Source organism: Thamnophis sirtalis, unplaced genomic scaffold, assembly GCF_051295495.1.
Source record: "Thamnophis sirtalis isolate CommonGarterSnake01/CBP01778 unplaced genomic scaffold, rThaSir2_p1.2 scaffold_3, whole genome shotgun sequence".
NCBI lineage: Eukaryota > Metazoa > Chordata > Lepidosauria > Squamata > Natricidae > Thamnophis > Thamnophis sirtalis.
This window is the reverse complement of record NW_028261383.1, coordinates 113,241,288-113,254,750: the sequence shown is the minus strand read 5'-3', so window position 1 is coordinate 113,254,750 and position 13,463 is coordinate 113,241,288. Positions and strand designations below refer to the sequence as shown.

Genomic DNA, 13,463 nt, shown 5'->3' with positions numbered 1-13,463 from the left:
AACCTAACAGAGCAAGGTCTCAGTGCGCAGTGAAAAAAGATCTTGCGGTGGCCTAATACTTCCATTGAAGAGAAACTATGCTTGGTACTTTCCCCCTATTAAATGCTTTTTATTGCGCTTAATGGTGCCACAAAACAAATCACTATTAGTCTATCAAAAAAAAGAGGGGAAAAAAGAGAGAGTCTGAACAAGATTTGCCGAAAGTCAAGGGCAGAAGCTGTCCAGCAACATTTAATTCAAAGAACCAGCATGGCACAGGAACCGCACGACATAAGCGAAAAAGGAGTAAGAAGATGGTGGTTGTGTGTAAAAAAGGCCCAAGGTTGGAAAGGATGGAAAAGGCACCATTCTTTAGTTTTCTACAGTGGTACAGCGGTACATTTGTGCATGTTTTGTTTCCTGAATGTGACCCAACCTTTTGGCTCTTGGTCCAAAAAATGTAAAAGCCTGAATACTAGGAGCAGCATAAAATATTTTTAAACATGAGACTGGGAACTGTGCAATTTGAGGAAGATTTTTCTCTGATGATGACTTGCTGAGTTGCTAAGTCTGGTAATCCATATCTAACCAGGACTATGCTGGAATATATTTTAAGATATTCTAACGGCATGAAGCCTGCTCTTCCAAATCATATTGGCCCCATAGATTTTCCCATCTGAACTGCTGGGCTCTGGCAAGCAATGCTCCTAACCCCAGAACGGCCTTAATGAGCCAGAACTGAAGAGCAGAGGGGGGCTAATTGTTGCCAATCACTTAGGCTGGAAGATAAAGCTGTCAAACCAGAGTTCCAGGGGAGTGGAAACTTGTCACCCCTGCAGAGATGAGCCATCAGTGGAAGTTGTAAGAAAATAATGCGCCCAGGTAGCCTACTTAAATGTGGCCTGAACAGAAAACGATCACTCTTAACAGGTCTAGAATCAAATTGTTTTTATATGCAGGGAGCCAGTAAAACAAGCTGAGCAAGGAAAGGACTTTCGTTTATTGAGACAATCAAGGTATCTTGTTAAATGATTTTTCTCTCGTGTGGATTTAATTTTGTTATAATAAATGCAAACCAAACTGTAATGCGATTTTAAAGTGAGCACAATAAGCATACAATTTTTGAAATTTAAGACAATAATGATCTTGAAGTATAAGTTAACGTGAAAGTCACTTCTCATACTATCTGTAAAAAGAAAAACCAAAGAAGGAACAAGGCCGACCATTGCAAAACAGAAGAAAAGAGATTTAACAAAATAGGAAGCCAGCTACTTTATTAGATGAGGTGGTGTGAAAAACTAAGCCAAAGAAGATTTGAATCTTGCCTTTATAAAAAAAGCTATTTTTTGTTTTACCTCAGTTGTTGAAATGCTTTTGATAATAGCTTCCAAGTTTCTTCAATAAATCTTATTTATTCTCAGTTCTGGGACTGTCTTATGCAAGGGAACTTACCTAAATGGTTCCAGCCCTCTCTCTAGCTTGTTGCCCAACAACAAGCTCCTGTGTGGCCTGAGTCATTGTGGGGCTGTTCTCTCTAAAAAGGCTGCTTCTGCCCTTAATTTCTTTTCTCCAGCTTCTCCTTTCAAATTTACCTTGGCATTTTATCTTCGTTTTATCCTCCTGGACAGCATTGGAATATTGGAAATATCCTGGTGGGCAATAACACGAATAACTTCCTAAAGAGTTCTCGCAGATGGCAGTTGCATCACAATGACTTTTAATGCATTCATTAATATCTGTGAAAAACAGCAGAGGATGAATATAAAACCAATGTAAGACTATATAATGCAAAAAGGGATATATATATATATATAATCTTGGTGGGTGGGTGTGGAGTGCTGGCTTTGTTTCAGTAAGTGGATTGATTGGTTGTGTGGCTGTATCATGATTGGTAGATTGGTGCTGGCTGTGTGTCCGTTGTTGTTTTGTGTTGTAACGGCCTGGGTGGTGGGTGGGGCTCGTTTGTTGACTAGGGCTGGTCTCCAGATGTCTGGGAGGCGGGAATAAACGTGACGATACCCCCGCCTACTAGACATCTGGAAACCAGCCCTAGTCAACAAATGAGCCTCACCCACCACCCAGGCCTTTACAACACAAAAGTCTTCCAGCACCCTGCCCATAACCATACAGCACACTCATATGTATGTATGTACGTACATACGTACGTACGTACGTACATACGTACGTATATAGATAGATAGATAGATAATGTATATGCACACACACGAAACATATTCAATATATATATGTATGTGTGTATACATATATATATATATATGTATATGTATATGTATATGTATATGTATGTATGTGTGTGTGTTTTGTATTTGTGCTGATAAATAAATAAAGGGAGACTAGTATAGATCTATTTCAAGCTATTTAGCTCTCATCAGCTAGCCATACTCTTACTGGGATTAGAACCTGTGCTGTATTACATCTTAGGCAGATGTGTTAACCATTAAGCCACAAGGTTCTCCTCCTTATCCTTATAGTATGTATATAGGTAGGTAGGTAGGTAGGTAGGTAGGTAGGTAGAGAGAGAGAGAGAGAGATAGATAGATAGATAGATAGATAGATAGATAGATAGAGAGAGAGATAGATAGATAGATAGATAGATAGTGTATGTATATACACACACACAAAACATATTCAATGGTCATTGGTAAAGATAACGAGACTTATAAGACAATGAAACGAGATAATTAATTCTACAGTTCCATGCCCTCAGGATTTTTAAGCATCATGGCCTTCATTGTACAAGGGTTGCTAAGGTCATCTGCTACTATTGGTGTTGCAAGTCAAAGTGATTGAAATGTTACTTTGCTCCACTGCGTCATGGAATACCTCAACTTGAAGTCTCATCTGTACAACTACCAAATAATTTTTAAATAATATGATTTTTCTCTGCCTCTTCTCTCATGTGATACACAAGCCCCTCAAATATAGCCATCTCTTTATCAGCAGAATAACAGAATGTGGTTTCCAGCCAGACTGTGACCAGATGGCAACCAGGACTAAACCAAGATGTTTTGCTGCCCAAGCTAAAACAATGACATCTTCTTACCACGCTTGTTTCTGGGTATTCCAAACTAACTTAATTGGCAATTGCATCTTATTTCAGCATTGCAGATGGAACAATTGTCCTCCACTGATGTTGAGGAAATTGGCTGGCATGTCACTCTGCCTGGGATCATAAACAACTCTCCTAATTCCTCAGCACTGTTGTGGAACTATTCACTTCTCCTTCCCTTAGGCACAGCTGCTTGGATCACAAGACCCCAGCGCATGAACAATGTATATAAGAAAGTGTGTCATGGATGATTGTCATATACCTGTTTGCACCAGAGGTAGGTTCCGGCAGTCGCTACTGCCAGTTCGCTCATGGCTATGTCACACATGCGTGTTTGATGTGTGCACATGCACAGTGCAATAAAAATGGCTCTGCGCATGTGCAGAAGCAAAAAACAAGATGGTGGCGCCTATGACGCTGCCCAGAGTACCAGTTTGGATGCGTGGCAGGCCTGGGTCACTGCCAGTTCCAGCAACCCAGGCTGTCAAACCACTACCGGTTCAACTGAACCAGTCCGAACCGGTAGAAACCCACCACTGGTTTGTACCATGAAAGACCTTTCCCAACATCTTTTTGATCTATTAAAAAAAATGAGCAAGATGACTTTTGACAATTTTCAGCTATTTAGTGTAACTTTTCCTGACTAAACAAAGAAAATAATTTTCTTCCATTTTAATCATATGAATGGAAACAAATGACACTGTCAGAAAATTAAGAGAGACAGCAGATATAAGTTTCCCTGATTTGATATCCAGACTTCTTGTGGCCATGTAAGTTCTGTAATTCCAATCCCAGCTACTCTATGGCATTCTAAGAGTTCTACACACAGCACATCTGGAGGATGCCAACTGGCAAAGGTTATGTAAGAAAACCAGGCACTGCCAAGATCTTACTAGAAAGAGAGACACTGGTGACTTTAATTAGCACGAACATGTTCTGAAGTAAATAACATATAAAAACATATATGACTGAAAGGAACTGATTCTCCATAGTAATTCATGCCCAAAACATACCAGTTTCTAAAAATGTTTCAAATAATTGCCTACAATCATGGTTATTTTAAAGGTAGACATTTTTCTCTGCCAACTTCATGTGCGGGGTCCTTGGTGCTCTCTGAGCTTGGTTGCTTTCTTGCAGATGTTTCATCACCCAAGCTAGGTAACATCATTAGTGCACTGCACCATCAGAGAGCACTGCTGATGTTTTTGGATAATGAAACGTCTGCAAGAAAACAAGCAAGCTTAGAGAGCACCAAGGACCCCTCATGTCAACCCTTAGCTACAAATATTCTCCTTTATTGGTAACATTCTTGTGCATTTTGGCCATCTCTGGTTCTATCATCACTTCAAAATCAGTCAGCAAAAGTAGTTAAACTACAGTAGCGATTTGCCACCCTCCAATGTATTATTTTGGTTGCATAACAAGCAAATTGTGTTCTCACTCAGCTGTACCTCTGCATAGCTTTCTATCATCTTTAAAGCTCTTTGCATATCCTTGCTTGCATTTACAGTGGTAATCCCCTTCAGTGTTAATGCAGCTCCCTTTGGGACCACAGATGGAAGCATTTCTCTTGCACTCATCAATGTCTGCAAGAAGAAAGTAGGGCTAAATGAAACATGGCAGAATGCCACAACCGATTATGCCAGATCTTCCAAACCGGGTATTCCCCACAGGAGAATGGACTTTGGCTCTCGGAATTCCCCATCCAGCAGGGCCACTTAGAATGATAGGAGCTGAGTCCACAAAAAACCAGAGCAGGCCCAGATTGGGAAAGCTGTGCTGTAGCAAAGGAGAAACTGTTTATAACTGCAAAAGGCCAAGCCATTTCCCATGCAAACTCTGCAAAGCAACATGCTGTAACATATGTGCTGGGGACAAAAACTCTGAAGTGGTGAACTGCATGGGCATCACGGCTGGGGCACCATATTGTGAGCAGAGAAAAGAGTCTCCTACCTTATTCATTTGATTTAAATCCCACCGTTCTATCCATGGGACAATCAAAAGTTTTTGTTTTAAATAAAAAAATCAGCTCCAATTAATATTATTACTACAACCCAGGGAGCCTAGTTGAAGAAGATAGTCTTTAACTCTTGGAAAGTACTTTTAAGCGAGTATGTTCCCCAGCTTGGGAGTAGGGTGGGAGAAAGCCAGTACCCTCTTCTCCTTGATTAACCGATGGGCTCTGAAAAGTGGATTTCTCTTTAGCAGGACTTAAAGAATACAGATCTGTCTAGAATACATGAACACTAACCCCAAAGTCTGGTTTCCTATCAAACAATAGCACTTCTGTCTTGTCTGATCTTATTTTCAGCTTCTTCACTTTTATCCTGCTTGTTCTTACACTCAGGCCCCCCCTTTTTTGCAATTAGATGACAGACAACTAGATCTGAGGGTTGTCAAATAAATTTATTTTGAATGTCACTATTTTAAGTAACTGAGAAATCTCCTGTTTAAAAGAGTGAAATAGAGATTGCCCAGAGAAACGAGCAAGTCCAATTTTCCAAGTAAACAGAAGCTCATTTTCAGTCATGGCAGCCATAGATAAGAAGGAAATGAGGAATAGGCAAAGCTGAAGCCACTCCCTCATCATCAGGCATGTATATAAAATGAAAGTGAAAGGATGGAGATGATGCCCAATGAGCCTGTGACTGTATTTCCCTTTCCCGTAGTTTTTATGCCACTAAACAAAGTAGATAACTGAAAATGCAAAGCATTGGAATGACATTCTGGTCATTTTGCCATGAATAACCAGTGAGATTCTTAGTAAATCCTCAGTTCCAATTATTTAATTAGATTCAAAGATGCCATGGATACTAAGACAGCAGAAAAGGGAAAGGAGAACAAGTCACTTTGGAGAAATTGCATTCTCTTTTTCATTTTTTCAGGAATAATCTTCTAGCAGAGTGAAACAGATAATGCTCCTATCTGTGATAGCAAGATACATATTCTTTTCCTAAAAAGAAAAAGATCCTGAATTTAAAACCATGCCCCCACAAAAGATAAGAGAAGAAAAAAAAATGTAAGCCTAATTTAGAGTATTCTCAACAAACTTAAAAACTATTCCCTCCCCGAAATGGAAAAGCAAAGGAACAAGTAAATATACATTTTAAGTTTAAAATATACAACATGTTCAGCTGTAGGTATTAAAAAAATAACATTCAGCTGCTGGGAGTCAATCATAAAAATAATATTCTGATGTTTTCTCCAAATGTTCATTAAAGAGTATTAAAAGAGTTCCTTTCTTAATATATTTCTAGAGTGGTTTATTTCCATGGCTCACTTGGTTCTGTTTGGTCGATTCTGAGAAGTAACTCTTGTAGGTCAAAACATCCACACTTCTACATGCAGAAAGTCAGTGGGAAATTCTAGGAAAAGATAGCTGAGTACAGAGAGTACGTCCAAAATAAGGGCACATATACTGTAGGCCCTAAGTTTTATAAATTGCTATCCAATTATAATTTTTAACAAAACTAAAAGAGGAAATGGGTAAGTATCTGTGCCTCCCAGAAAATAAAGCCTGGACTTGTATTAATTTTTGTTACAAAAGACCCATTAGGGTTTAATTTGGGGTGATGTCTTATTTTTTTACACACAGAGCTGCACAGCACATCCAGCGGGCCAGTGCCGCCGCCATGAGATGAGGCAAGGCAAGGCGAGAGGAGGCAGGGGGCATGGCGGGGTTGGCAACACACTGTGGCCCTAATGCACTCGCCATCTGTGTGAAAAAGTAAGACAAAGGGAAAGAGAAAACAGGCAGGGTGTGGGAAAAGATCTCCCCAGGAAAAAGAAACAGAAAAGCAGAAAGAGCTGGGTAAAAAGTAACACACTTCTGCCTGCTGGGTTGCTTCACCTTTCCAGAGAGAAGCCAAATTTTCGATCTTGCTTCTGGGGTGGAGTGCAGAGTGGGGCATACGGGCAGCCTGACCTGCAGAATGCCGACCAATCTTGCCCAGCCTTCCCCACCAGGAAGGAGATGGCTGCCTCCCGCGGGGCCCTTTCCATTCTTCCTGCAGTTGCATCCTCCTTCAGATCCCGCAAGGTCACCCATCTCCCCCGGCCCCATCTGGACAGGTAGACAAGGGACAGAGGTGCCTCAGAGCCCTGATGCTGGCAGTGACAGTGGTGGCCAGTGGGGCACCTCCCACTTTGCCATCACTTCTTGTGGCTGTGGCTGGTACTCTTCTTGCCACTGCCACTTCCACTGCCATGTCACTGCTGCCTCACCCCGTCAGCCCTGGGGGTTGGTGTGGGGGTGGCCACATAGGGGGCGGTGTGTGCGTGGGGGCTTTTTATTTACAAATGGAAAACCTGGTTACTAATACTTCTTCTCTTCTTTCTTGGCCTTGCTTTTTTCCTTCTCCTTTTTCTCGTCCTCTTTTCTCTCCTTCTTACTCTCCTCCATCTCCTGCCCCTCTTTCTTGGCCTCTCTGTTGGCAATCTTGTTGTGCAGCGCAACCACTGAATGGATCAGACAAGGCACAGGAGGGGGCGGGAATGGTGCCGCACCATGGCCCTGCATGCTCCACCAACACCCAATATCATCCTCCAGCGCTCCTGTAGCTTTCCTCATCCACACTTGTTCGTTTTACTCCTGCAGTGGGAAAGAGGCAGGAAACCCACTCAAGACTCCAAGGGTCTGCCCGTTGCTACATCAAAATGCCAACTCGAAGACAGCAGATTGATTTTTCTGCAGATGGTTTCAGGAGGATGCGCTGAATCCGCTTAGGGTAGCAAATTCAGCAGTACCAATGAATGGATCAGAGACATGGGGCAGGGCGGGGGTGGCATCACACTGTGGCCTCTGCATCCTCAGCCCCCACCATTGTCCTCCAGCACTGATGGTGGTGGTCAAGCATGCAGGAGCCATGGTGTGACCTGATTCATTTGGTGGTAATGCTGCAGAAGTTCATCATTCTGAATGGATTCAGGGCAACCTCCTAAAACCATCTGCAAAAAAAATCAATCCTCTTTCTTCGAGTTGGTGTTTTGATGCAGCAACAGACAGAGCCTTGGAACCTCGAGTGGGTTTATTGCCTCTTTCCCGCTGCAGTAGTAAAGTCAACAAGCATGGATGGGCAAAGCTAGGGGAGCGCTGGAGGACAACGTTGGACTGCAGGAGTGAAGCCCATAGGGGTTGTGGCGTGGCGCCATTCCCACCCCTTCCCTGCCTCGCCTGATCCATTCAGGCGAGTGGTAGCGCTGCACAACAGGATTGCCAAGAGGGATGCCAAGAAGGAGGGACAGGAGAAGGAAGAGAGTACGAAGGAGAGAAAAGTTGACAAGGAAAAGGAGAAGGAAAAAAGTGAGGCCAAGAAAGAAGAGAAGTCATAGTATTAGTAACCAGGTTTTCTATTTGTAAATTAAAAACATTACATTAAGTCTCCATGGACTTGCCACCTCCTGTACTGGCCACCTCCACACCCAGGGCTGACGATCTAACTAGGGCTTATTTTGGGGGTAGGGCTTATATTAGGCACAGGTTAAAAATTATGCTAAGTCTTATTTTATGGTTCGGTCACTTATTTTAATTAATTGAAGATTAATTAAATCAGATTTAGATTTTGTCTTAGTTTGCTTACTTTTTGAAGTGCAATTCACAGCAGACTAAAAGCTTAGTGGACAATTGGTTGGGCACATTGTCAGATCACAAACAGTCACTGATGGTCAGAAACAGACATTGACAAGCTTGGTTACATGGCTACAAATACATGCCAATCCCAAATGTTTAAAGCCGTGCAAAAAAAAAAAAGGTATTTAAAAATACAGATGTCAGAACAGCAAGTGAACTTCATTCTCTTTAGCTGTGGATGCAAGAAACTCTTTCCTTTCAGTGCTGGGTGGAAAGATACAAGTTTATTGAGAGTTTGCCATAGCCATTTCGAGTGCCAGAACAGTGTAACACTGCAGACTTCTGCCTCTGCATTAACTTTCTGCTCATGTGCTATGAGTACATTGCCTGGAGTAAGCACATGTGCCATGCATAAACAAGAGCTCCAGAAAGCACTTACCTTCACACTTATTTTCATTTATACTTTTGAATGTTCTTCCCCCATTAGGTAACTGAAATCCTGGTTTGCATTCACAAAGGACCTGATCACAGTCTGTTTCACATTTACTATGTTTTCCACACTCTTCATCACCACAGGTAGGATTAGCTAGAAGACGACCATTTGGGAAAAGAAATAATTTGACATCAGAAACACATTTCTTCACTGGACTTAAAAAAATAGAGACCTATCTCAAGAGGCAGAAAAGGAAGGGAATCTAATCTATTTGTAGAATCAGACTGAGAAAAAATTTGAGGGAGACTTTCCCATAAATACAGGGTGCATCCACATTGCTGGAGTGGGGGAAAAAATCACTTTTTTTGTTTTTATGTTGCATCTTTTCCAAATTGGAAATAAAAGTGTTTGATCTTTGCCATATGAAAGTTCTTCTTGCATGTTGCCCAATCATTATAATTGGCAATACATTTTTTTCAAAGGGTTTGCTTCCTGAAAAACTTTTGGTGATTAAAATAGACAATACATACAGATCCCTTCAAATTGGACACAAATATCAATGATGTTATTACATACCCTAGGAATTCTGAGAAATATTAAATTATCTTTTAATGACTCTAATGTGTTTAAATTGTATAATGATTCTGCCATGCTGCATGAGCTCACATTTGCTTGTACTCAGTGTCCAATGCATCTCACTGTAGTTTTCAACCATAGTCAGCCAATACTGATGAATTCCAATTGCCCTAAATTCTGTTTTTCCATTGTTATAATGTCTTGGTGAAACCATTTACCCTCATGGTCACCTAGATTTTTGGGCAGGAAGTCCACGTGTGAATGCAAAAAATGAATCTTTCTTCATGGCCTTGTACGCTTGTAAGCAGTTTGGCAACCAGCTGGATTTAATTTAGTGCTCTATAGTTGCCAAGAAAATTCTCAACAACATCCTTGAATGTCTTCCAGGCAATTTTCTGTGGCTCCACTAACAGATCTTCAAATCACCTGTCATTGATGATGTGTCTGAACTGTGGGCCAAAAAGAATGCCTTCCTTAATCTTGGCATGAGTTATTCTTGAAAATATCTGTCTCAAATAACAAAAACGTTCACCAAGTGGTTCATTTCCCACATTTTTTTGTCCTAGAACCCAATTCTTTCAGAGTGGCCATTTCTTTCTAATACAATGGAACTGTCTTGTTGTCCCATATGGATATGTAACACCAGCACAGGTAATCCTTGAGTTACGAATCTAATGGAGCTTGCCAATTACATTGGTAATCTGAGGATTCGTTGGAGTGAATCATGTAAAATGAACGTGAAAACTCCCTGCTTTCACCCATGCATTCGCTAATCAAATTCGCAGGTTGTTAAGTGCACATGAGGTATGTCAGGGTGGGGAAGGCAATAGAGGGCCTAGTGATGGATCGGGCCATCTAATTAAGACCACTGATATACCTCATGCTCCCCACAATTGCTTCCCTTCCCATCCTGCTGTGCTGGGTCACTTATCGTGCAGCAAACTGTCTCCTCTCCAGCCTCTCTGATGCACAGAATCATAGCCCCCAGAAGCATCCAGTCTCAGTGCACAAAACATTTGCACATCGATGGGAGGCTTTGGGACAGCAAAATCAAAGCGTCCCACTGGCTTGCGAACACTTCAGCAAGCCTTTGCAAAAAGCTTCTGCCAGCAAGAACGCACCGGCCCCTCCCAGGCTCCGCTCTTGCTGGCAGAGGCTGTTTACAAAGACAATCGGACACAATCTCCTAGCAGGCTTTGACAAGGAAACAGCACCAAAGCCTTCCCTCAGTTTCAAAGCCTTTTGCCACAAATCTCGTCCAGGCCTCACCTCACAGAGAACAGAGTCCTAAAGCAGTGCAAGATAACACGAGATCAGTAGCATGAGACCTCGCACTAATGATCTTGCATGATCTCTCAGTACTTTAGGCCTCTGTTCTCTGCGAATGTACCAAAGGCTTGAAGCAACAAGCCAGGGAAAGAAACCATGGCAGAGAGGAGACAGCAGCTAGATCTTTGCGACATAAGTGAGTCTCTACAGGCCCAGTGCCTGTGGAGACCCAGAGAGGGAGGGGGGGGGGATCGATAGGCATGGTGGATATTGCAGTGCACCTGCTGTCGTTCATAAGAGTGAACAGCTGCAACATTCGTAACCTTGGGACTGTGTCGTAAGTACTTGGGATGAGCTATGTTACAATTTTGAACGGTCGCTAAGTGAACTGTCATAACTCGAGGATTACCTGTACTTGGCACATCAGGGGTGCATTCCAAGCAGCAGAGCCACTACTTTTATATCCCCACAGCTATTCCAATTAATTATATAGTGTGCTGGATGTGCTTCAGCAACAGATCTGTATGTTTTCGTATGTTTCTTTCATGCATGTAACATGGCAAACAGGTACTGAAGGGTTCATGTTGCCATTGTATAAAAACAGATGATTTCTATAAAACAGTGCATGATACGTCAAATTACAGATTATTTTCAGGATTAGCAGCCAAAATTCTTTAAGATGCACCCAAAAATGTGCAGGAAGCAAAACCTTTATTGTACAGTGCTATGAAATTGTGAAATGTTTGGATTATGTAGAGGCAGCACTAACATTGGCCAGTTCCTATTTTAAGGTTGAACGTTACAGACCAAAGTTAAGGTACCATCATCTCCATATTTTAAAGAACTGTTTTTGCCTTCCATCCTTCCTATCCTATACCCCCGACAAGCTGATGAGAAAATAGGAAAAACAATGTCATTTCTAATTCTAATCCCTGTGCATGGAATATCTTCAGCTCAGAGTTTCAAAAAACTACAAACTAGGTGGATGGGGTGATAATCTGCAGATTGTAACCATGGTGTTTGCCATTGCTCCCCTCCACCCAACTTTAGCTACTCCCTTATGGAAAGCAAAACGTCCAATTACCACAACACCAGTCAGTATTTCCGTCGCACGGCTTATATCCGTTCTTACATTCATCGGTTTCTTTCGGGTAGTTGCCACAATCTTTTTAGAATATACAGAGGGAAGAAAGGCATTAGTTAGAACACATCCATGTTCTAGGCCATGCTATATCACGCTTGTTCCAAACTAGATTCTTTATTTAGTAATAACTAATATTTCTGGAAGATTCCCAAACTGTATTCCATCCATTTGTAATTTTTAAAAGGGAATACAGATTAATTAGTAGATACATAGGACATTACATCAGTATACACCAATTAATTTAGTTCTAATCAAGTTCAATTAAATCAAATTTAGAACTTTTCCTGGCTTTATCTACCCTTTGGAGTGCAAACGTCAGCAAAGCAAAAGCCCAGTGGCCAAATTGTTTCCTAAAATGGATACATCCATTGCAAGACCTCAAGGAGTCACTAATGGTCAGAAATAAACATTAATAAACAGGCTTTTAATACATGTAGTAACTTTCATTGTTTATGTGCTGTCAGTATATAAACGAAGCATATTTGCCATGTTTAAAGAAAGAAAGGCACTCACCGACACAGTTATTTTCATTGATATTCAGGAAAGTTTTCTCTTGATTTGTTACTCTCCAAAATCCTATTTTGCAAGAGCATCTGTAATTCCCAGAGTCATTCTTACACATAGAATTACTTCCACAGATTTTTTGACATTCATTCTCAACTATAAGAACAGAAGAACATTGAAGGGGGGGGGAGAAATCAGATTATTTTCAAAGTTTTTTTTTAATGGCCAATCTGTAGAGAGAAGAGAATAGAGAAAAAAAAGTGTTCCTTGATGCTGAAAACATGTAGTCTGCAGAGTCAAATGGAAAAGAAATTTGAATGAAAATTTTCCCATCATTCTGTGTATGTAGTTGCTGATCAATTCAGGATGCATCCATGGGGGCCTGTAGGATGGCTAGGATGGGGAAATATTGTCCCATTTTTCTCGTCATGCAGTGCTTTTCCAAACGTCGAAATAAGGGACCAATTATACGTAGTCCTTGTTCAAAGTTACAATGGTACTGAGAAAAGTGACTTATGACCATTGCAGTGTGCTTTTCACATTTATAACGGTTGCAGCATCCCCATGGACACATGGGTCAAAATTCAGACCCTTGGCAACTGGTTCATATTTGTGACAGTTGCAGTGTCCCTAGGTTATGTGATTACTTTTTGGGACCTTCTGATTAGCCACATCAATGGGGAAGCCAGATTCATTTACTATCATGTTACTAACTTAATGGCTGCAGTGATTCACTTAACAAATGTGGCAAGAAAGGTCATAAAATGGGGGGGGGGAATTCACTTAACAATTGTCTCACTTAGCAATGGAAATCTTGGGCACAATTGTGGTCATAAGCCGAGGACTACCTGTATTGGATTTTAAGGTTTGTCAGCTATTTTCAGATGACAAATGAAATCTTAGAAATTAAACCTAAGGT

At 41.3% G+C, this 13,463-nt stretch overlaps 1 protein-coding gene across 1 annotated transcript in view; it reads right to left on the bottom strand.

The window, feature by feature from the left end:
* ADGRE5 (adhesion G protein-coupled receptor E5) overlaps positions 1-13,463 on the bottom strand; it is a 50,972-nt gene that overhangs the window by 16,659 nt on the left and 20,850 nt on the right. Inside the window, exons 3-7 of the mRNA XM_087709728.1 lie at positions 12,554-12,700; positions 11,981-12,061; positions 9,058-9,204; positions 4,501-4,635; positions 1,572-1,715 (exon numbers count right to left, since the gene is read on the bottom strand). Of these exons, the coding sequence (XP_087565854.1) occupies positions 1,572-1,715; positions 4,501-4,635; positions 9,058-9,204; positions 11,981-12,061; positions 12,554-12,700 (654 nt within the window). The remainder of the gene's footprint in view (positions 1-1,571; positions 1,716-4,500; positions 4,636-9,057; positions 9,205-11,980; positions 12,062-12,553; positions 12,701-13,463) is intronic.